The sequence below is a fragment of the Cornus florida genome, unplaced genomic scaffold (assembly GCF_030987335.1).
Source record: "Cornus florida cultivar Cherokee Brave unplaced genomic scaffold, ASM3098733v1 CherokeeBrave_3.0.0_Hap2_Chr04, whole genome shotgun sequence".
NCBI lineage: Eukaryota > Viridiplantae > Streptophyta > Magnoliopsida > Cornales > Cornaceae > Cornus > Cornus florida.
In genome coordinates this window covers 101,279,166-101,304,563 of record NW_026775574.1, presented here as the reverse complement: position 1 = coordinate 101,304,563, position 25,398 = coordinate 101,279,166, and the positions used below count along the sequence as shown (strand labels likewise).

Sequence of the window (25,398 nt, the reverse complement as noted above, 5' to 3'; positions counted from 1 at the left end):
CAAGATTCAAGATAGAAAGTGAATGTTGAGGACAAACTGTCAGTCCCACCGTCCATGTGCATTATGCAACACTTCAAGCAAATTTACCAAAGAGCTTTGGTCAACAATTTAATTTGATACATTGGAGTAAAGTCTATAAGGGCATATGTGTCATTTCAGGTGACTTGTTCAAATTAATGTTTGAAAAACTAATAAGGTAAAAGAAAATGAAATTATAGTAACAACTTCTTCATTGTCTGTCAACCAGATCTAAAACCTTAGTTTGGATTATGGTTCAGTATTGTCCGGTTATTAACCATTTTTTAAGGTTTCATGAACAGACTGATTCGGTTAATTTATACCGATATTTGTCCGAGTTCGTTACACTACGACCACAACCGTTATCGTGATATCGCAACTTCAAACTATGGTTGTGGGTCATAAAGCAAATCTCATATTCACAACACAGTATTCTTATGAAAGTTGTTGATGAATCAGAAGTGTGCATATATCTCTCCTTGATTTGTTACGAGGTTTTCGGAGTTCTTTTTTCATTTTTTCACTTAATTTGTTTTCGGATTTCCATCTCTTTTCATATTTTTCCTCTTAAATTTTATTTTTAAAATACACTTGTTTGGCAATCACATCCATATCATTAGTGATAATATATCATAAAAATCATAATTTTCATAATATGTATCATTTGATGTTCTTATACTCATCATGATATTTCCAAGGTTTTAGAAAATAGAAAATTATTTTCCAAGAATTAAGAAAGTCAGTTTTCTTAAAATAAACCTAATCTTAGCTCAATTTTAGAGAGAAGGGGGGGGATCCTCCCTTTATTTCATTCTCTTCTTATTTCCTTTTCTTCCAAAACCGTAGTTATTTTTTTTTTCCCAATTACTTAAATGTTATGTTCGGTTGCATAAAATTGGTACTTTTAAAATTAGAATTGAAGATAAATTAATTTAAAATTTAAACTAAATTTTTTTCAATTTCATACAACCAAACATAACATAACATAATTGATTTCTTACTTTTAACTTTTTTAAACCAAACATGAGACAATGTTACATTCTATTCTATTGTTCTTTTCCTTCCCTTCTTCCCTGAATTCAAACGCATCCATCACCAAGGGCCTTGCCAAGTAATACCCAATTCCAATTTTTTATTGGAACAATATATTATGTGTTAAATAGAATTAATTACAAGACAGAATCTCAAGGCACTCTTATAGGATTTTGTAACAAAAATAAGTTAATTCTGATGTGGACTGCTCCTCTGATTTTCTGATTCTTTTGGCCTCTCCTCCTCCTCCTCTGATTGATACTTTACCAAATTTAAGTTGACCAAGTGGATGTGGATCCCTAAAGCTGACAACATTTTAAGAGTTGGTACTGTGCATGCTTTGTTTTAGCTTCTTTGTTTGTTTTTTTGGTGTTTTTGTTCCAAAAATCAGATACCCTTCACAAAGTGGAGATTTTAGTTCATTCTCTATGGTTGCTTTTTATTATTGCATCTTTGAGGATAATAATTATATATATAGGTCAACATATATAATTCAACATTGCAAATTATGTAACTCAAGGATAAAGCACAAGTGTATAAAATTATAACTCAACAATTTAGAAATCTGAGGTAACTAAACTACAGATTTGATCATCAATTCCATTTTTTAAATGATAGCCAAGGTAACTTTCAAGTTCTTTAGTTGGTTGGTGCTTTATTTCCTTAGGGTATGTTTTGATTGAGAGATTTGGAGGATAGTGATAGAAAAGAAAAGAAATGGTGGTGTAGATTGTGTTTGTGTTATTTATAATAAGAGAAAAGAAATGATAGGAAGAGACATGGAGAGATAGTTATCATTCCTTATTCCTCATATTCTTTCTCTCAAAAAATGAGAAAATAAGCAGAGAAATGATGGTGTTTAAATGATATTTTCATAATTTCGAAACTACCTCAACAATTAAAATGATGAAATTATTATTTCACTCATGCCCCATCTATTTAAAATGGCATGATAGTAATTTAGTTATTATCTCTTTCTTTTTTTCTTTTCTCTCATATGTATCCAAACATGAATAGAGATTATTATTATCATTCTTTTATTTTCTTTTCTCGTAACTAATACTATCATTTTTTTTCTTTTCTTTCTTGTGTATCCAACCGGAGTCTCAAGGTTTGCTTCATTATGACCTGAACGGCACGAGTTCAAATTATTGAAAATGAGGAATGAGTTGTGTAAATCTGACGCTTTCCATACCTCGCAATGATGAGTCTCGTGAGCTACCTTTGTTTTTTTTTTTTTTTTATCATTTTCAGATAATGAATGTACAACTAAATATTTATAAATGCCATTATAACAAAATAAAAATAAAAATAATGCATGAAATTGTGTTTTAGGCATTTTATATAGTCTATTAGGAGTCATCATAGACATGAGATTAGGTGTTCAAAAACAAATTTGAGAAAAGCTAATTTGTGTATAAGAAAAATGGCATTCAAAGCTCTTTGGTCAAGACTTCCTTAAGTAGCAAGTCACAAGAAGATTAGCTGACGATTGTAAAGAACGAAACAAAAGGACTTCATGGCCCAATGGATAAGGCGCTGGTCTACGGAACCAGAGATTCTGGGTTCGATCCCCAGTGAAGTCGTTTTTTTAATTCCTTAATAAAATGTTCATTTTTGCAATAACCTCCTTCACGTGCTCACTATAGACTGTCACGTGGTCTATGAATGAGAGATAACCTTTTTTTAATTAATTCATTATATTATAATTAATATAATGAAGGAATTTCATTCATCCATGGAAATAAATTGTAGAATAAAAGCATCATCAACCTCAAAGAGTGAACTTAGCTAGTTCTAATTGAGATCATGCCCTTTTGAACTTTATGGTGATCACTAAACACTTTCATGATAGACTTGTCCATAAAAGATTTTTTTTTTTTTAAATTATTATTTGGTTGTAGACCTACTGTTCTAAGTTTTATTAAATTAAGAACATTTAAATTGTTTAATTTGCGCTACTTCGTAAAATATCATCAGCGGGATCGAAAGTGTATTTCACAAGTGACTGATCTGGATAAGGTGCAAATGATCTCATCCCAACCTTACCTTATATTTACCTTATATTGTATAACATTGTAGGGTTGAAAATTCACAAGTACTGTAAATTTTGAGACAGTTTATAATACCATATGGGTATTGTATATATGTGGTATTTTCAACAATGAACAAAATAAAAAATTTCAATTTATCTTAATATATGATAAATTGTGAGTTTCTATATTTGTTTATTGACTGAGGTATCACGTGTAAGTACCTTATAATATTATCTACTTTCTTATAAATTTTGTTATAATTTGTGGCGACTGCGTGCATCCAATGTTTGTGCACTATTGGATAGTTAAAACGTAGTTTGTCCGTTGAGTGGATTGTTTGCTAAAACAAAAATGAAGATGATTTTAAGGGCATGTTTGGACATTGCCGCTGTTCCTTAAATTCTTTGTTTTCTTCATTTGCTGTTTATGCCCTCTTGGGCTTACTTTAGATCACTTTCTGTTGTAGCCTCCTTAAGGCTTTGGGCCTATCATGTAGGGCTCCCATTTGCATTGTAAATCTTTTTAGTTCATGTTATTATCCCTTGTTTAAGTTATATTAAAATGTAATAAGCTGGAAATTTTCTTCATATATCCATCATTTGAAAGAAAATCATTAGAGAATACCCTAATCGTACTTTTTAATATCAATATCCAAGCCATTTCATTTTCAAAGGCAAATGATGAGCTGTCCCAATCCAAGTGTTTGCTATTTTTACAAAGAATGTTTTTTATATGGTCTGGGATTAGATGGTTATAGACCAGACTAATCATATACGATCACATAAATAAAAAGTTGATAAAATTATATACATGATTATATGTGAATGACTGAAATCATGCAGTTTCAAACTATATAATAATTTCTCGTGCACAGAGGGTTGTGGACCAGTGGAGCCAACCACATGTGACCCACAACTCCTTTGTTAGAGTGCCTAACTCTTGCATTCAGACTTAGGTATATATTTTGATGACTCCATTTCTTACTACTTTAGAGGGGAGATAAAATACACACTTGCAGTGATCAAATAGATCATTATTACACCATTTTAATTGAATTTAGTATAAGACTTGAAATAAATTTAACTGAACAATAAAACCACAACTTATATGTATAGTTGTCATCTAAAGCAGAAGCTGAAAACCAGAACTTTTATCGTCTGCGATTGGTGAAACATATTTGAGTAATTCCTTGTCAATCTCAAATTTAGGCATGTCCTCTTCCTTCAAGTTGACCCATACCTCAATTCCATCACCCAATTTGGTGTCCATGAACACAACCAAATTCTTGAATGTCAAGCTAGCTGAGCCAACCCACACAGGCTTTCCCCACCCGAAATCAGCTTCATAGAGAGGAAACCTGCACAAACTGGTGAAGCTAACCGAAACCACCTCCTCTTTTTTGACCGACTTAGCCCTATTCTTTATGAAATTCAAGAAGTCATCACCCTCTTGAAGTTTCTTCACGAACTCACCATTGATGTTCTTGATAGCATCTCTCACACTGCTCACAACCCCGTAACATTCTTCCTTGGAGTCCATGGATGGCACCGCGATCGCGAAGCTGCTAACGTTGCCAAAATAGTACTCTGGCAAAGGAGGGTCCATCCTCGTGCGTAGGTTCACCGCGTGGAGCACGGTGTTGAGCTTCTCGGGCTCTTCTTCGCTTTGTGTGCTGGCCACAAAACGGCTCCAAATGAAGGTCGACAAGGCCTCGATACGAGTAGGGCGTCTAGAGTTTTCTACACTTGTGTTGTCTGTGTATTTTGCTCTTAGAGAAGCAATCTTGGAGGCACTGAAAATGAACCTCTTTGTCACAATCTTCTCCTTGAAGATCCCAACGCCAGCCTTGAATCCAGACATTTCTCGAGGAGGGAAGAGCTTGGCCAACCCGAAATGGGGAGTGACCATATCACTATCCCCACGAGCAGTGCCAGCCCAGCCATTGACAAACATGAACATGGACAAAGCGTCCGCGATCTTGTGTGAAATGCACACGCCAATCGCGAGCCCACCACACTCGAAGAAGTTCACTTGGATGGCCAGGACTAAGTCTCCAATATTGTCCAGTTTACAAGGAAGCAGCTTGTTAAGGTCACTAGGGTTTGGTTGATCAATGACATCAGAAAGTTGGCACTTGACTTTGGCCTCCAAGTAGAGGACACCCTCGTCGTTGCAGTGGATGAAGGCGTTATCTTTGGCTCGCCCTGCAAGAGGGTAGAACCGGATTAAAGCCTCCGATAACGACTGCTTGAGGTGGTGAGATCTGTCTATATGGCGGTGTCCGGTTTCAGAGTCAGAGGGGTAGAATAGAACAATGGGCATGAACACCGGGGCTGCGATTTGGTCACAAAAAGAGAGCTGGAGCTTGCTAAGGTGGTCAGGGGTGGGAGAAGAAGGTTTAATGGCATCTATAGAGATCACTTCAACCTTCATGGTGTTAAATGGTTAAAAAGCAAAACTCACAAGACAAAGTATAGAGTATAGACTACCGTGTGCAGTTTGTGTTGATTGGCTTTAGCTCTTTGTATGTGCATGGAAAATGAAGTGCCTATTGCCCATCTTATATTGCTTTGGCGTTGGTGGATTTAGTATGAGATTAATGAGCAATTAGCTTATATATTATATAAGCAAGTTGGTGATTAAATTATTTGTTTTTTGTGAGTGAGTTGGTGGTGAATAGTCTTTGTATTGCACTGGAGAATTTCCTAAATAGATGTGAAACTAGGTGTATGATTTCAAATATAGGCCACGCGGTTTTATACGTGTTATAAGGAAAATTTTGACTTCAAATGACAAGTGGGTTTGGTTTTTATCCAAAACTACAATAGTGATGGGGTAGGCATAAAGGGACTTGGATTTAAAAAAACAAAAGCTGTACTTTGACCCGATAAAGGTCCCATTTGACTAGCCGGGCGGGTCAACTGTACAAACCATGGATCTTCAACAATTTAAGAAAAAATATAGATGCGTTTCAGACCATTTTTGCAGTCACATCTCTACCAATAAAATCCACAAAAAAATAAGAATGTACATTAGTTGAAAAAGGTGTTCATGCATTTAGGAAAAAAAAAGGTGTTCATGCAAGAGCTCTTTGTAATACTTTACACAATACATTCAGTGACATATGGACATAGAGAGTTGACGGAAGAGCTTTTTATTATTTATTTATTATTATTGTAAGATATATATTATTTTGTAATTGATAATTATCGGAAATAAAATAAGTCGTAGTCGACTTGTAATTTCAAGTTACTATATCGGGATCAACAGCGATTGCGGAATTGAAAAGTTGTTCAAAGTTACAATGACTAAGATCATTCGAAAAATGTAAGAATAACACGTGAGGAAAGAATTTTAAAAGGTTAGATTTAAGTACTATTCAGTTTACAATTCTATAACTCCAAATATTTCCAAAGGCCAAACATATTTCTTACTACTTTAAAGATCGAGGAGATAAAATACACACTAGCTTGCAGTGATCAAATAGATCATTGTTACACCATTTTAATTGAATTTAGTATAACACTTGAAATAAATTTAACTGAACAATTAAACCACAACTTATATGTATAGTTGTCATCTAAACCAGAAGCTGAAAACCAGAACTTTTATCGTCTGCGAGTGGTGAAACAAATTTGAGTAATTCCTTGTCACTTTCAAATTTAGGCATGTCTTCCTCCTTCAACTTGACCCATACCTCAATTCCATCACCCAATTTGGCGTCCATGAACATAACCAAATTCTTGAATGTCAAACTAGCTGAGACAACCCACACAGGCCGGTTTTCCCCACCCGAAATTAGTTAAGAAGTCATCACTAAACACTTTTGGTAAAAGGTAGATTGCTTCTTAGAACTCCAACTAACTGGATTGGAGCCAAGAAACACCACATATGCCGAAGTTGAGTGGCGAGTATCGGCATCACCGGCCCAATCCGCATCCGCAAAGGCATGGAGTGAAAGAAGAGAGGAGGACGAGAGGAAATTGCCATAATGAGTTGTGCCCTTAAGATAGCGAAGAACACGTTTCACGCATTCCAATGAAAAAACAAAGGTCGATGCATAAACTAAGCTAGTTTATTGACTGCAAAACTTATGTCCGTGTGAGAGAAAAATATTGGAGTGAGCCAAGAACTTGACGGTACTTGGTAGAATCATGAGAAGAGGATCCATCATCAAACTTTAAAACTTCGGTGGATGATAGAGGCGTGCTTACTTCTTTTGACTTATGCATATTGGTTTTGTGGAGAAGATCAAGCACATATTTCTTTTGAGTCAAGAAAAGACCTTTGGAGGAACAAGTCGTTTCAACACCCAAAAAATAGCTAAGAGGGCCGAGATCTTTAAGTGAAAACCGAGAGCATAACTCGGAGATGAACTAGCAGAAAACGTGAGGATTATTGCCGGTGAGAATAATGTCATCAACGTACACAAGGAGATAGATAGTACATGAGCCATGATGACAAATAAAGAGAGAAGTGTCATTGCGGGAGTTAAAAAATCCATTAGCAAGGAGATACATGTGATACCTCTCGATTCTAGAGTCACGGGTGATCAAGTCCGAGCAATGATCCGAGGGATACCAAACAATTAAGTATATAAACAAGCATTTGATTACAAAAGAAATAACTAAGAATAAATAAAATAGCAAAAAACGAAAACTAAATAATAAATCTTCCAAATGAATTATCCACAACCTTAAATTATCATTACAACTCGGGAATCCATCTAGTGGACCCCTAATGATATTCCAACTGAAATAACTGAAAATAAACATAATCCAAAACTAAAACATAAAGAGAGTCCTACATAGAACCGGAAGAATAATGTGGACTGTCTCTGCTCAGCACGAACAAACTCTATGTCCGAAACTGACAAACACCTGGAAAAAATAATAGTGGGTTAGGCCCACAAACAAGTTCTTTCTACGATAACCCAAATAGAGACCGGAGAAACTATATATATGGCTAACCTATATAATAACTATATAGTCCATACATACATATACACACTAAAGGAATCTCACTAGACTATAGGGTTGCCTCAACCTGAATAGTAGGCAACATACAAAACGCATATATAGTGGGCACGAGTACCTAAACCTACCAGGGCACACAACCAAACTATATCTAGCTACACATCCCTGACAACATACGCACCCTATCCACTGATCCTGAGGCTCAAACTCATATCATAGCATATGTTTATATATATATATATATATATATATATATATATATATATATATATATATCCAATCTAAAGTAATCTACTAGTATCATCCAACTTGTTCAGTTGACCTGACACGAATATAAGTAGGACTTAACATTTTTGTTAATCCATTCCCTTATAAAATAGATAGGACTTAACTGATAAGTTAATCCATCCCTAGAGTGCCACCATCCCATACTGGTGAACTACATCTACACAATCCAATAGTTGATGTAACAATTAAAGAAGTATATCAAATAATCCAGAATAAACATAATAATATGACATAATGTTATCACAAAATATGAATGATTTATAAAATTATTTAAGTTTCCTACATCACATATCCTACATATACTGAATCTTAAACAGATTGATATTTTATTATACAATCAAGTAATCATTCTCCATTTATTTCTTTCCATAAAAATGGAGGCCATACTACTCTATGATTATGCAACTTTGCGTCGCATTATGCAATTTTTATGCAAAGAAATTTTCATACGACTCTATGATTATGTGATTTTTATGCATGCAAAGTCGCACTATGCAATTTTTATGGAAAGCAATGTTAGAAGCAAGTTATTAAAAAGCATTCGTCACAATGATTTTTAAAGCATGAGTTATGGCCTATAGTTAAAACTCTCTGTCCCACATCGACAAAAAAGTATGTGTTACATTCTGTTATATATGGGAATATTCAATTAGTTGATTGCGGTGTAAGGAGGGCCCACTGGTATTAAAGGCTGCCAAGCCCAATACCAGAGGCATTCCTTTCACTGACCTTTACAAAGTTTAGTCTATGTCCCACATCGGATAGAAATAGAAAAGAAATGCGGTTAATATATACGTAGTTTACTACATTTGGTTGCCAAGAAGGGAGTATCAATGGAGGAAAGTCTCCAAAGTAAACAACTAGGAAACTTCCCCACCACTGTTACTCGCTTTCTTGGCCTCCTATCATTTTTGAGTCTTCGGCCTTATGATAAGTTGTTTGAAAAAATATATACAAAACCTCCCCTCAGGCTCAGCGCCGGGGAGTAATATATTCGTCTCGGACCCTAAGTGTCCGATTCGGCAAACCTCCCCTCAGGCTCAGCGCCGGGGAGTAATTTATTCGCCTCGGACCCTAAGTGTCCGATTCGGCAAACCTCCCCTCAGGCTCAGCGCTGGGGAGTAATTTATTCGCCTCAGACCCTAAGTGTCCGATTCGGTAAACCTCCCTTCAGGCTCAGCGCCGGGAAGTAATTTATTCGCCTCGGACCCTAAGTGTCCGATTTAGCAAACCTCCCCTCAGGATCAGCGCCAGGGAGTAATTTATTCGCCTCGGACCCTAAGTGTCGGGCTTAGCAAACCTCCCCTTAGGCTCAGCGCCGGGGAGTAACCTACTCGCCTCGGACCCTAAGTGTCCGATTCGGCAAACCTCCCCTCAGGCTCAGCGCCGGGAAGTAATTTATTCTCCTCGGACCCTAAGTGTCTGATTCGGCAAACCTCCCCTCTGACTCAGCGCCAGGGAGTAATTTATTCACCTCGGACCCTAAGTGTCCGACTTAGCAAACCTCCCCTCAGGTTCAGCGCCGGGGAGTAACCTACTCGCCTCAGACCCTAAGTGTCTGATTCGGCAAACCTACCCTCAAGCTCAATGCCAGGGAGTAATTTATTCGCCTCGGACCCTAAGTGTCCGATTCGGCAAACCTCCCCTCGGGCTCAGCGCCGGGGAGTAATTTATTCGCCTCGGACCCTAAGTGTCCGACTTAGCAAACCTCCCTTCAGGCTCAGCGTTGGGGAGTAACCTACTCGCCTCGGACCCTAAGTGTTCGATTCAGCAAACCTCCCCTCAGACTCAGCACTGCGGAGTAACCTATTCGCCCCGGACCCTAAGTGTCCGGCTCGGCAAACCTCCCCTCAGACTCAGCGCCGAGGAGTAACTTATTCGCCTCGGACCCTAAGTGTCCGGCTCAACAAACCTTACTCTTACGTTCATATTCACTGACTCTAAGTTCGGTAATATGAGCCACGAGATTGTCCCATATCGAAAAATTACAAGAAAAAACAAGTATAAATATACTTACTTCACACAAATCCATTTCAAGAAGGGTTCCCTTGACGGTTAAATCACCCTCTATTTTCAGATAAACCGTTAGAGGAGATCTCTTCTTCACATCTTATTTATTTTGCTTTGGACTAGAACAGATCAGGAACCCTCAGGCAGGGTACTTTCCTTAAAAATAATCCCATCCAACAAAGTGTGTGCAATATTAAAAGCATACAAGCATATTCAGTCGAAGCAGAATAATGGCGACGCAGCTTAAGAAACATGGTTATATCATTCATGTCTGGTTATATCATTCATGACTGTCATTCCCAATATTGTTTCATAACAAAAAAAAAAAAAAAAAAAAAAAAAAAAAAAAAAAAGTACTTGGTCCTACTTCCTCTTCGGATCAAACGGGGTAGATTCAAAAGCATCTACCACAGCAGGACTTGCAGGTGGAGGATTTGATGGGCCAGTTGCAAGAGTGGAGACACTTGGAGCTGAAGGGACCTCAGGATGAGCTTTCACCATCTCGGCGAAAAGAACTTCAGCTTCCTGAGCCTTCGAACCCTCATCATAAGGGAAAGACACCCCCATATGAGTATCAAAATCCTCGGGATCTGTTGTTTTTTCCCCTGAACCCTGATTGAAGCGGGACCTGAAGGCCTTGGCACTAGATAAGCGTACCAAACTGGAGTAACGCCCTTACATCTGCCTCCTTGCAATGATGCAGGTGCTAAGGGCATCATTCAAACGCTGGACATCAGCCTCCAGCGACTCCACTTTTGCATCAAAAGTAGCCAGACGCTTCTTATAAACATCCCTAGCCTCATATGCAATTTTTGCATTTGCAATGGCATGGGATACCTTCTTCTCAGAATTACTGAGGTCTTTCTCCAGCTTTTGAATGGAGAGAGATTGAGCCTCAGTAATGGCACAAAGAGCCATGGTGTGATACAGGCCCTGCGTTATTAGATAGAGACAATAACAATATAAGAAAATTAGTGAGATAATTATGACAATGGAAGAAGAGGGAAGGAGCAAACCTCTATGGCTCGAATAGGGGCAGATGGGAGTAGTTGTTCCAATCCCATTCTACCAATAATTTCTTCATCCTTGGGGAGCCACATTCCCCGAGCAACAGCCAGCGCTGCAGATGGATCAGTGATCATAGAATCACCAATATGGAGGATGGACTTGTCAGCCCTCGAGAAAGAAGGAATCCAAGGTGCCTCAGCCTCAGCAAGGACGTTAGTGCTGACCTCATCTTCAGGGTTAATCTCTTCAGCTTTCTTTCCTTTGGTTTTTGGGTTGGAAGCACCCTTGGGTTTCGTAGTTGAAAAAGAAGTCAACCTCGCCTTCTTGTACAAAGGAATTTCGTCAATCCCCTTCTCCTGTTCGTTTGAGCGCAATATAGTTAATGGGGCACTCTCTGCAGCCTTCCTCTTCAAGGCCTCAGCCTTTTTATTTTTCTTCCTCAGTCATAGGGAAGCTGTCAAATGATGGAAGTAAGAAGTCCATGAGATCAGCGGCTACAGCTCTGGAAGCAACTGCTTTGAGGTTTGCAGAGGTAAGTAAGTCCTCAACCGAAGGAAGGTCTCTCCAAACTTGCCCTTCAAGGAAGGAAAGCCTCTTCTTGGCAGCAGAAGAAGGAAATGTCACTGAAAAAACACCAAGAAACTCATAAATATATCAAAAGAATAAGACTCGACATGGGAAACAGCCAGAACAATCTTCATGAAGAAAGGGGGATGCTCTATACCTAACTTCCCGAACTTGTGAGAGATTGGGAGTTTGCTCGATTGGGGCACGGCCCATCTCCCTTTAACAATTATCATCCTCTCTTTCCACTTCTTCTCAGAAGTAGGGAGGTCATACATATCCTTTGGTGCAAGGGGGAGGTGAAAAGAAACAACCAGGTTCGGTCCCGTTCTTAGAAATGGAATAAGTAATCAGTAAGTCAGGTCAAGACTCTCCAACCATCGGCGAATAAGGAGTGCCGAGATTACTCGAAGGAAGCTAGGGTTTACTTGCAGGGGTGCAATCCCCAATTTGTTAAAGACTAAGTGATAGAAATGATGAAGGGGGAATCTAAGAACGTTGAGATGTCCAACAGAGAGGAGCAACTCGTCTTCTCTGACACCCTTGCCGGCGCAAAAATCAGTGCCCTTGGGGTATTCTGCAATTTCTACCCCCTTGGGAATCTCGAACTCTTCCATTACGGATTCAATGGAAAACAGGATACGACGAATAGATAAAATTGCATTCCTTTCTTCCTTAGTGAAAATATTATCCGACCCAGAGGTGGATGTTTCAGCCTGGATTGGGGAAATATCCGGCTGATTAACTGAGTCATTTGCAGGCATAGGGAAGTTTGAAACCCTAGGAGGAGGAACCCTAATGAGATTAGGGGAAGACGAGGGCGTGGACTCAGAATCTACGATTTCTATACGCTCGGGAGTAGTCGAAGTACTCATAATGTAAGATTGGAAGAAGGGAAAGAAGAACTAACCTAGAGATATGAGAATATGACAGAACGAGCACACTGAGAACAAAAGCGAGTCTTGAAGAAGCCCTTGAATCAGAATAACAATAAACACAAATGGAAACGCCTCGTACGAGAATGACAGCTACACAACTTCAATTCCCCTTTAATTAGGAGCCGTAACCCAATTAAAGAGGAATTGGGGGCAAAGTGTGGAAGGAAAAATCTCCCTCCAATAAGAATGGAACGCATCACCATTATATAAATCTGCATTTGGGAGATTTCAGAAGCCCATCCGGATCAAGCCCAAATTACGTTGTGCTTTAACCCATTATCATTTATGCTGGGCCTCCAAGGTCAGGTAAGAGTATCGATCAGCCCAACATCACCGCGGTTGAAGTTTTGGCCCGTTAGTCAAGTCACTTACACCAAACCACATCCGGCCCAAGTATAATTAAATATGGCTCAGTCCTATTAAGCAAAGGAGTCAACCCAGAAGGAAAGTTTTTATACAAAGCAAGTTCTATATAGGAAATATTCCACAATAGAAAGAACTCTATTTGTAAAGAAATTTATGTATGGGAAGAATTGGAGGACAAGTAACGCGAGTCCTGTTGCTTGTCCTACCATAATTCTACCAACTTTTGTGTATAAATAGAGACCTAGACCTCCAATAAAGGGGCAAGCAATTCAATTATTCTCTAGATACTGTTCTTGTTTATTTTTATTATTTGTTGAGTGTGTTGTATTATTTTCTCTCAATCGTAATTGATTGAGCAGAATTTTGCACCTACACCCACATACTCGAATCCTTCACAAGAAAATAGTTAGGAAAAAATTCTATGGAGGTGTTATTTTGTCTACAAAACTGAGAAACAGAGATTAGATTTTTCTTGATTAAGGGTGCACACAAAATATTATTTAATGTAAAAGATTTGATAGGAGAATCAATAGTAGAATAACCAATATGTGAGATAGAAATTCCATTACCATTGCCGATTACAATATCCTCGTTCCCAACATAATCTGAGTGCATGGAGAGATTCTGAAGATCAGAAGTCATATGATGCGTAGCTCCCGAATCTAGAACCCAATTATTGTTGTAATTGCTTGACTCTCCATCGGCAAGGTTGGCCTAAGGTCGAGCAAAGTGAGATCAGGGTTGTCCCTGAGAGCAACATGTCTTGGCACTATGACCTGACTTGTCACACAATTGACAAACTAGGCGAGGTTGCCTCTGATTTTCCTGATTAAAACTCAGATTCCATGATGAAGAATAAGAATTAGAATTCAAGTTAAAGTTTGTACCTTGGTAGTTATAACCCTGCCCATGAGAAGGAGGTGGACGAGATTACAGGTGCTGGCTGTGAGATGGACCTTAGCTGTTAGCCGAGCCACGTGCCATGTTAGATCCGCCACGGTTTGAGCCGCGGCCACCCCTTCCTCGGTTATTGGACCACCATGGAGTGAGTTGAGCAGTAATTTGAGTGTCATCTTCATTAGGGTCACCATAATTTCTACGTATTTCTTCATCAAGGAGTTTGTCATAGAGTTCCTCAAAGGAGATAGGAGTGTCACGCATATAAGCAGCAGCCGTCAATTCTTTGAATTCATCTCCTAGCCCATTGAGAAAGTGACCCATGATTTGGCCATCGGACAAGGGGTGTCCTCTGATAGCAAAGTCTTCAACAAGAGTTTTGACTCTATTCAAATAAGCAGCAACTGTTTTTCCCTCTTGTTTGTGAGACATAAGAGAGGACAAAAGTGACTAACGTACATCCGAGTGTTGGAGTTAGCATAACTTGTCTCCAATTTCTTCCATGCTTCAGCTGACGTTGCACAATTGTTGATGCTTGGACCGATAACACTGTGAACAGTTGTTTGCATTCCTAGCAACACCAAACGGTCCTGACAATACCAGAAAGTATATCCCGGATCTGTTTGAGGTAGACAAGGCTAAGATCCGTCAACAAATCCAAAAAGACCATAGTCGAGAAGAAGATTGGTCATTTGGGATTTCCAGGATGAGTAGTTCCCTCCACCCTTAGCAAGCTTGAATGGAATTTGAGACGAAGCACTAAGGGATATCAGATTACCATTGGAGGGAATAAGAGTACCTTGAGCCAGAATGTTTGCTGGTGCAGAGATGACAGTTGGAGCCGAAACTTCTGTGGATGCCGGAGGTGTTCGATGTGGCTGTCTTGGAAGCATCGGTGTTGGTTCCGTCTGTCATGGTGACTGTGGCTGAGAGGATACGGCAAGGTAAGGTGATGGCTGAGTTTTGAAGTTTTGAGAGAGAAAAATTTTTCTTTCTGTTCGGGACATAATAGGCTCTGATACCATAAACAGTTTTGGTAAAAAATACGATTTCTCATTTACAGAATAGTGGAATATATACATAATATAATTGTCTAGTTTCCTCTATTAACAAACCTAAGTAGGAAACGAGATCAACATTAATCTATCTCTCACACTACTTACAACCCCGTAACATTCTTCCTTGGAGTTCATGAATACCATTACAATCGCAAAGCTTCTAACGTTGCCAAAATAGTACTCTGGCAATGGAGGGGTCCATCGTCGTACCGTCGTACGTAGGTTCACCGGGTGGAGCACGGTGTTGAGCTTCTTAGGTTCTTCTTTGCTTTGTGTGGCGACCACAAAACGGCTCCATATGAAGGTTGACAAGGCCTCAATACGAGTAGGGCGTCTAGAGTTTTCTACACTTGTGTTGTTAAGACAAAGTATAGAGTATAGATAGACTAGTAGACTAGTAGTAGTATGTGTAATGTGTGTTAATTGGCCCTAGCTCCTTGTATGTGCATGGAAAATGAAGTGCCTATTGCTATCTTATTGACTTTGTATTATTATACAAGCAAGTTGGTGATTAAAAATTTTATTTTTTGTGAGTGAGTTGGTGGTGATTAGGATTTGTATTGCACTAGAGAATTTTCTCAATGAATGTGAAACTAGGTGTATGATTTCTAATATAGGCCACGCGGTTTTATATGCGTATATATAAAGAAATTTTTTACCTCAAATGGCAAGTGGGTTTGATCGATCACCTTTTAACTCTGTTTTGAGGGTTAAGAATTCCATAAAATGTCTAATATGGAATTCGGAACCTCTTAACTCTGTTTTGAGAGAGGAGAAGTTATATCAGTTCGACGGACTAACAACCAATGACGAGTTTTGCATGATGGTTCGATTGATATTCTGTTTAAGCTAAAGATTTATAAAAAAAGGTTTTATTTATTAACCTAGTACATGTACACCAACTGGTATGCATGCAATACAGATAACAACATACAACATACATATTGAAAATTTAAAAAATAAAAAATAAAAAATGAAGAAGATCGATAAAGAAGAACTAACACATAGTATGATTTTGGCTTCACAAAAGCAAAGTCACATGAGGTGAGCCTGGGCCATGTGGTGGTGGTGGTGGTGCATGTGAACTGCATGGTTGTGGTGGTGGTGGTGGTGGTGAGCGGCGTGCATATGTGCTGCATGGTGTCGACCGATATCGGTAAGCACTCAACATTCTAGCCATCTTGCTCAATTTTGTGAATTATAAACAGCAACAATGTTATATGTATACAGATATGTGTGTGTGTGTGTGTGTGTGTGTGGATTTTCCATAACCCCTATTGTTAAATTTGGTGCTCAATTTTGTGCATGGGCATGCCTTGGGATCAATTGTGATTTGTCATTAATTTCTTGTTTACTAGTTGCTCATTTTTGCCAAAACCCTCTAAGCCCAAACTTAGCCAGACGAAGCCCAGTAATGTGAGGTCAAGTTGGGCTTAAAAAATAAAAACAAAGCCCATTGCTTTGGGCTTCACAAATACTCATAGTTTTAAAAACACGGCATCCACGCTTACTACAATTTTTCTGTACAAGTGATGTGAAACGTCACACTTAATTGGGGATGCACAAAAAATTATTGGAACCGTACCGGTTTAGTTCTTCTAGGGTTCAATTTCAAGCCTCAACAGTTCCTATTCCGGTTCCAATTTTTTAGGAAAGGTTGGAATCAGCTCAATTCCGATTTAGCCAAGAACCATACCGAACCAAACCGGATCTATCTTCACCTATAAAAATGGCAAATGCATAATGATCGGCCTTCCACTCATATTATTCATGGCCTGAGCAACAGCCCTCCAATTGATGAGAGCTTCTAAAATACAATGAAAAACCATATGTGCTAATTGACACCTACATTCATTATTGTATTTGATCAACCCGCACAAGGCATGCCCATACATGCTATAGTCCCACACCAAACAATCCATTCCACATTTGCACAGAACGAGACATCCTCTCAACACCACAAGACAGCAGTAACATGTCAACAATGGCAGTAGCCCACATATGAAAAGAGAAGGCATATAAACTGTAAAAAAAAAACACACACACACACACAGAGTCACAGACAGCAGTAACAACAGCAGTATCATGGAAAAAACCATATAATTGTATTACACTTGGAATAACCGTCTTAGAAACAATAGCAGCAAGTGCCCTGAAAGTGCATTACAATGAGTCTTAAGAACAATAAACAATGAGTCTTAAGAACAATAAATAGAACAAGTTCCTTGCCTTGAGACAGACTAAAAAGATGAAACGAAAAATTCGAATTTACAAGGTTTCAAGATTGAACAATAGTTTGATACAGATGTTCCCGTGACAGTGTCTAGACCCATTCCTCATAGCAAAATCATGAGAAAAATAAAGAGAAGGTACAAAACATTGTTTCATTCTAATAGCCAAAATTTGAAGAGAGAACTAAATCAATCAACACCAAACTGAATTTCACCATCTCTCCCTTGACCTTGACCTGCCAAATAACAACATCAAAAACATTATTAGTATTTGCAACATTTAGATTGCGTTGCACATGAAAATGTAAGCATATGCACATCTCTCAATATATTATTACCATTAATAGTATTATTGTTATATGCAGGAGGGATACACATGAAAGATGTCTGAATGGTTTATTCTTTAAGACAGAATTCAACTAGAGTACCAGGGAAGTTTATATTCCCATTCTAATCATAAGTTCCCAGGACCATCACCTTTAGAGAGAATTCTGGAATAAATTTCTCAACACTTAGGTACTAAAACAAAACTAAAATGTGAGTTGGCTTTAAAAACAAAGCTACCACAGAGCCCCGCTATGAGTTATTTTCACATCCGCCTGCATTAAATATTTATATAAATATATATATATATATATATATAAACAAGTATATAAAATGAGTTGATTAAATATAATCTAGAGGGATCAAACTATATATTGCTTTCAAACGTGACATATAGCGGGTTGGTTGACCAAATGGGAGCTTAGAGAGCCACCTTTTCAGAAGTAAGAAATTGTACTTACTACATAATTAACATTTAAATACAGATTTATTTATTTTTTAAAATAAACAGATTAATTGTAATTTCAAATAAATAAATAAATTACATAAAATTGGAAGCTAGCGCTAATTAATTGTTATTAATTTGATTTTGCATGAATGTATGCAAAGGGTGCAGAGCCTCTTTCATGGGAAACAAGGCTTAAGATAGCCATAGGAGCAGCTCGAGGATTTGATTTTTTGCACACAACAGAGAAGTGTGTCATATACCGGGACTTTAAGGCCTCTAACATATTGCTGATGGGGTAAATTAACTTCACCTGCTGATGGTATGCACTGCAACACAATGATAAGCAAATTGTAGCATTATCAAAATACTAATACTTCCTTCTGTGAATTATAATCCACATGAAAGTGTAATCTGTTTTATATCCTTTTAAGATCTAGATCCAGCCAAAATTTGACATATAAGACCTTAGGCATCTCGTGTTTCACATTGGAAAAGACATCTCAACTTATAGAATCCTGATCCTTCAAATGCAAGCTCAGGCTTTCAGCAATAACCATTAAAGAAAGCATAAGAATGGGTTGTTTCTATAAAACCCAAACAGAATCTAGAAAATCAGCTTATGTCTTCCAGATATTTTGTGACTACTCAGCATCACATTTGAATCTTATTCACAATATTTTGCAAGTTAGTGGTCAACCTAAGATACCTATGGTGTTAAAATCAAAGTTTCAGATTCAAAATGTAAGTTATAAATCACATTTGTGGTTGGAACAAGCCAACTGCTCACCAAAGCAACAAAAGAAATAATAGCATAGACAAAAGAGTGTGATCTGTCCCATTCCATACCTGTCTATGTCCCTGTTACCCAGAAATCCTCTTTCCCTTCCACCCTGGAAAGACATTCTGTCATTGCCATGCATTGTCCACGCATCTCCTGTGCCACGTGATCTAGGCCTCCCCATGAACTCTCTACTTCTGGACTCTTCATATCTCCCAGACTGGGAAGGGGGTCTCTCAGGAAAGGCGGCAACTCTGCCTGCTCCAGAACCTGGTCTTTCAGTGGCTTTCGGACCAAAGCGGACTTTGTCATCAAGTTCGTGGATCAGCAATTCCAACTCCCTTTCTTTACGAAGAATTACATCATGTACACTGGTTTGCTCTTCCCCAGACCCTTGCAGAGATTCTGTTTTAGATTCTTTCTTGAGTTCCATTTTTAAATGGTGTATTTCTTCTCTCAAATTCTTTTCTGCCTGTGTCTCTGGCCTGAAATATTGTTTTCCGCTTCAGAAACCAACAAAAACATCCATAATCTAGTTTACACAATAAGTTTCAACTACACATGGATGACATTAAGCAAACAAAGATTGGTAAACAAATAGACAGTCATAGTGTGTGCACAGACAAGCATGGAAAAAGTACAAAACTGCCGAAGGCTTCTCATAATCAACTAATGGAACAAGCCATCAAAAGAAGCCCCACTAATAGAAACCCCAAAGAAAATTAGCAGTCATAGAATCATATAAGAATATGTTCATTGAAAATTTCATGGACATGTTTACCATAGGTTGAGCTAATAGCACCAGGAAAAACTAAAGGCAGTATTTCTATGCTACAGATATTTGTTTTGCACTTGAGTAAGTTGATAATGATTCCTCGAGTACTTTGTAAAATTGAATATAATCACAGATCCTTATATTTATTATATACATGCATGCCTAAACATATAACTTTAACAAAAACAACAATATCGACTGTTCCTGCTGCTTTTAAATATATTAAAAGAATGTACCTATCAAATATATATATATATATATTAAAAGAATGCACCAAAGGGAAATTAACGACGTAGTGTTGTATATATGAGCAAAAAGAAACTCCTTACATCTAAAATATCTACAAAAGAGTACGACTCTGGAAAAGAAGCTCCCTCTGCAGTTTGCTTCTACTTAATGCAAGCAAGCCTTTTGTTCCAATCAAACTACAGCACTTCAATGGCCAAAGACATTTAACCATCTCTCTCTCTCTCTCTCTCTCTCTCAAGCAAAAACTTTTACCATTTCTCTCTCTCTCAGGCAAAAACTTTTACCATTCTTCAGAAGAAAAAATAGTGTCAAAAGGTGTGAAAGATGGTAATTTGATTGAAGATATTGCCCAAGACTTCCTCACCTCATCTTCCTTCATCATCCATTGGTAGCAGACTTCATAGCATCAATAATACAAGGTCAATCTCCCAATACTACAACATTAAAATAGAATTGACTGTACTCCAATAGTTGCAGCACAAAATATTTCCTAAACTAGACCAGAAGAAGCTACCATTGAGGAGCAAAGAAACCATTCAAAAAGACATCTTCCAGAAGAGAGCTATGTGAACCATTATCCAACATCTATTTAAGGGTAGTAGTTAAAGAAGTGTTCAGAAGTTCTCCACAAATTAGTTTCAATATTAATTAATGACTTATGTAGTTCTTTCCACACAAAGAGAAAAGACCTAAATGGTTATTGGTAGTGGAATGGGTGTGGTCCATTTTTCTTCATACAATAGTTGCACATGTCGAACTGAACCTTTCTTACATTCCTTAAGTAGACTCGAGTTATGGTTCATGTTGCTCTACGGGTAGTGCATTTGGGGTATTGTTACAGTTACTCCTATATAGTGCCCTTTTCCTGATCAAGCAGGAGAGAAATATAAGCTGCAGCATCAAATTATATTTTACAGGTATTGAGAGTTTTGTTAAGAAGTGAAAATTAGCTGTAAATGGGTGACGAAAAAATAGGTCAAGTCCTGGGCAGAACTTAGAATCCAACTACCCTAAACACTGCTTCATCTTCATGTCACAAATTCTCCTATACATCGATGCTGAGGGTGGGTTGATTGCAATTGGGTAGTAGCAGTAACCTATAGTTCCACTACTATATCATGAGAAGCACCCAAGTAAGAGCAAACTATCCCATTCCACAAGACAAATAAGTGTAAAGCACTTACAAATATCACATTTTTATTGTCGAAAAAGTATATTTTAAATCTTGGAAAGTTCTCTAGGATTGGTTCTGTATGTAGATACTTTAAAATCATATTCCTCTTTCATTAGGGCAAAAAAAAAAAATAAAAGAGGACCTGATGTATCATTGTGGCTACCAGTTATTGCAAATGGCTGATGTCTCTACTCTTCGTTGATGCAAGAATTACTGAGGATGACGACTATGTATTGAAAACCAATTCCTGAAGAACTTTTCAAGACTTACCTTATTACAATCTTTACAATAGACTTGGAATATTTTTTACTTGAGCCCTCCAATGAGCAATGTCTTCATGAATGGTTCAGATTGCTCATACATAGTGCTTCTCTTGATCCGACAAAAGGCAAAATTTGTGCTGCAGCAGCAACCTGAGTTTAAGCACTCCCATTTTAGGGTAGTGGTAGATTGTCTTTATGTATACTGTCCATGCAATGAAAAATTAGTTAAAACATATGATGAAAGAGGTCAAGAAGCGTTGGGCTAAATTCAAAATCTTATCAGCATACTTCACTCCCTAGCCTTTTTCCTGGTAACATTGCTTATTTGGAAATTAAAAAAAGGTGAAGTTGTGAGAGTAAAGAGAATAGAATTGATCCAATAAAATTTGTAGATAAAACAATAACATTTTAGTGACCACGATGTTACAAATTGAGAGGGCATGCTTGGTGCAACGGAAAGGTTGCTCCATTGTGACCTGAAAATCAGGCGGTCAAAACGGAAAACAACCTCTCCATATGCGAAGGTAAGGCTTAGACCCCACAATGGCAGAAGTCTTGTGCACTGGACTAGCCGTTTGGATGTTACAAATTGTTGGTGACCTATGTGGGGACCATGTTTCACCTTATCTTATTAACAACATAATTTTGGATCAGGATCAAAATACAAGATGACGGAAGAAGAATAGATGGGTTTCTAGCGTCACCTACAAATTCGTCTTTGTAGAGAGATATGTTGCATAGACTCTTCAAAAATAGGTGAAGTACACAGGCACACAATACTCATAAATGAGCATAGGATATGTGTCATGCACTTTTGATTAGGCATGCACCTAAAATCATACCTAATTATTCAATTTTATCATATTTATTGCTTTGAGAGAGTCAAATGACTCAAATGTCAATATTAAACCCAATGTAACATAAAAAAAATTCTTTAGCTCTAAAAAGTAAGATAAAAATATTAGATAATATGAATATTGGACTCTTAATGAAAGGCTTTGTCCAAATCGATGGTGAACAAAGGCATCAAAAGTGTGCCAAAGATTGCATGAGTTCTTTGGCCTTCATTTTTCTACAATTCGGGTGTGTGAAATGGATTTTTTAGAGACACACATGTATTATCATCTTTTCATTCATCAAAGTCTTTTAGTAGCCACAGGTTCCCTAGGGCATTTACATTCTAATATCAATCAGTAACTCATCCTTCAAAATATACGTAGTATATTCAACACAAAAGTTAAAACGCAAACACACACATACAAGCACATTGTAGTAAACGCTAAAGCATTTTCAAAGTGCTGAAAGGCAATAGAAACACCATGTAAAGATCACAGGATAAGTAGCCCTAATGAAATATTTTCAAAGAGCTGAAAGGCAATACAAAGCTAATGTAAAGATCACAGAGAAAGTAGCTTTAATTAAAAAAAATTTGGGTACAATATCTGCATGCACCAAAACAGAATACTGATAATAAATCTGCACAAGTAATCGACAAGTAACCGAGGAAAGGATAGTAATAGAAAACTACAAACCTATCAACACTGCGATGCTCCAATTCCAAATCAATCTTTCTCCAATCCATTCCTTTCTGTTGAAGCAAAACTTCCCTGGGCTTAGCATCACCAAAAGGGTTCACCTTTGGCCTTGGTTTCACTGACTGTTCTATCCCCTGCAATGCTGGACCCTCTGACCGACTTGACTGCACACTTGAAGGCCTGCTAGACTGGGAACTCGTAGGTCTGCTGGTTTTCTTCGCCTCAATTGCCAAGTCAAGCTTTTTCCAGTCCAAACCCTTCTCGGCCAAAATTTCCTCCCTCGGCCGCGCTAACCCAAATGGGTTCGACTTATTCGTTCTTACCACCGGCTCAACTATAGCTCCCTCACCCCGTGGCGGATCCAAAACCAAACGGCGGCGCTCCCGCTCCCCATCCTCCTCGCGCAATCCTCCCCTGGTCCAACGATTTGGTTCTGGACCAGAATTACGAAAACCCGAACCAAAAGTTGAAGATCTTGCAGGCATTGGCTTCTTCACAGATGCCCAATTATCAACTTCGTCAGCCCTAGACATGCCTCTTACCTCAACACCACCACCACCAAGCGACCCGTACCGATTAGAGCGGCCGGAATCGAAGGACGGTAGAGATTTCTTCCCCGATGCCCAATTATCGACCTCATCAGCTCTCGAGGGTTGATCAAAATCCGAAACCCTAGAAGGCGGACCCCTACGATCGTCATCGAATCCACCACCGTAAGATCTCCGATTACTTCCCCAAGTATTATCACCATCTCCGTCTCGATCCCGCATACGACCCGGTCCTCCACCGGACCGGCCGTAAGACGAGAAACCCCCGCCGAGCCGGCCGGACTGCATTTCCTCCGCAGACCGCTCCTTCGGCCCGGTCGGAAGCCTGAGCATCTCGTCCGGCGTCAAACCTTTGTAATCAAACGCCGGTTCTGGGCGCTGCATCGTGAACTCCTGCAAGCTCATCTTCTTCTTCTTCGGCTTGGTGCTCACCGCATCCCTCAGACTCGGAAAGCTCTTCGAATCCCCGCCACCCGCCGCCGCAGAAGCAGCCGCCGCCGCCGCCGCCGCCTTCTCCGCTTGCTCCCGCTCTTCCTCCTCCGCTTGCTCCGCCTCGGCCGCCCAAGCGCCGACTTTTGCCCAAGGCTTCGACATTCTTTGATTCTTGTAACCCTAAGATCAACGAAAATGAAACGATTGCAGATATAATATATATATATATATATATATGAATAGAACCAAGGCTCCGTCAATGGAGCCTGAGCTCCGACAACATGAGAAGCTTACTGTGTGTAGTGTGTGGGGTTTTCAGGCGAAATGAACTATTACTCTCTCTCTCTATAAACGCGACTTTTTGAGTTTTGGGAAAGATATAGAGAGCAGGGAATGGTACGCGCGGAGGAGGAGAGTGCGCGACACGTGCCATGTTGAGGGTGTGGTACTGTGAAAAGTGGTGGGGTGGGTGACCCTCATGACGTGGCATTCTATGGTTGAGTGTGAATGTGATTGGAGGGTGAGGAAAGTTGGCGCCGAAATATCATGGGGCTTGACAAGACAATTATCTATTAAGGAGTGTTTGGATGCAGGTTTAGACCATCACCAGCCAAGAGTTGAATATCAGATTCGGATCATGGATAGGCCAGCTACAAAATAACGGAGAACCATACCAGCTTCGCTTTGTACACATTTCCCAACTTTTGAATACTTTTTAGGGAAAATTACATATAAATGGAGTCAAAGTTTCATATTTACTTAGAGACTGAGTCAAAGTTCCATATTTCTCTAAAATGAATTGCTGAGGTGGCACATGGTTTTTTACTATTTAAAAAATTGTGGTGTCTAAAATGTCCTTCCCTAATAAAAAAATAGTACCTTCAGTTCAAAAAAGTAGTACCTTCAATTCAAAAAAGTAGTACCTTCGGAGAAAAAATAGTACCTTCGCGAGTGTTTAAAAAACATGGTACCTGGACGCCAAAAAGTAGTACCTTCAGTTCAAAAAAGTAGTACCTTCGAAGAAAAAGTAGTACCTTCGCGGAAGGGTATTTTAGGCATCACAATTTCTAAACAGTAAAAAACCATGTGCCACCTCAGCAATCCATTTTAGAGAAATATAGAACTTTGACTCAGCCTCTAAGTAAATATGAAACTTTAACTCCATTTATATGTAATTTTCCCTACTTTTTAACTCTTTGTATTTCTATAATTCATTGATATATTTGAATATCTTTTCACTTTGAAGATTGATTGTATTTCAAAGATAAAAGTAATAATTTAATATATTTTATCATCTATTTGTAATTGGATGAATTATTTTATAAATTTTTACTATTAACTTTAATAAGAATTTATTAAGAATGCAAGAATTTCACTCACAATTTAATTTTTGTTTGATACCAAGAATGAAAAAATGAAAAAAGAAAAGAAAAGTATGAATACTAGATAA

General features: G+C 38.4%; 2 protein-coding genes and 1 non-coding gene across 3 annotated transcripts; 1 reads left to right on the top strand and 2 right to left on the bottom strand.

Annotated features, from left to right (window-relative positions):
• Positions 1 to 2,563: 2,563 nt before the first annotated feature.
• Positions 2,564 to 2,636, top strand: TRNAR-ACG (transfer RNA arginine (anticodon ACG)). The gene has a single exon. It is a non-coding gene; the product is annotated as a tRNA-Arg (tRNA).
• A 1,445-nt stretch (positions 2,637 to 4,081) lies between these two features.
• On the bottom strand, positions 4,082 to 5,629 carry LOC132304258 (stemmadenine O-acetyltransferase-like). The gene has a single exon (XM_059801851.1). The coding sequence runs from the start codon at positions 5,517 to 5,519 to the stop codon at positions 4,209 to 4,211; it is 1,311 nt and encodes a 436-aa protein (XP_059657834.1). The 5' UTR covers positions 5,520 to 5,629; the 3' UTR covers positions 4,082 to 4,208.
• Positions 5,630 to 17,274: 11,645 nt separating this feature from the next.
• Positions 17,275 to 24,317, bottom strand: LOC132304257 (eukaryotic translation initiation factor 4B2-like). The gene is made up of 3 exons (XM_059801850.1): positions 22,966 to 24,317; positions 19,041 to 19,457; positions 17,275 to 17,658 (listed from the first exon to the last, which is right to left on the bottom strand). Exons 1-3 carry the CDS (start codon positions 24,108 to 24,110, stop codon positions 17,634 to 17,636), a joined length of 1,587 nt encoding a protein of 528 aa, XP_059657833.1. The 5' UTR covers positions 24,111 to 24,317; the 3' UTR covers positions 17,275 to 17,633.
• Positions 24,318 to 25,398: the final 1,081 nt, after the last annotated feature.

Excerpts from the sequence above, each read along its gene's own strand:
- LOC132304258 (XM_059801851.1), bottom strand. The coding sequence starts at position 5,519 with ATGAAGGTTGAAGTGATCTCTATAGATGCCATTAAACCTTCTTCTCCC.
- LOC132304257 (XM_059801850.1), bottom strand. The coding sequence starts at position 24,110 with ATGTCGAAGCCTTGGGCAAAAGTCGGCGCTTGGGCGGCCGAGGCGGAG. Across the intron at positions 19,458-22,965 it reads GAGCATCGCAGTGTTGATAG|GCCAGAGACACAGGCAGAAA; the intron begins GTTTGTAGTTTT and ends ACAATATTTCAG. Across the intron at positions 17,659-19,040 it reads GGTAACAGGGACATAGACAG|GTCAAGGTCAAGGGAGAGAT; the intron begins GTATGGAATGGG and ends GTTATTTGGCAG.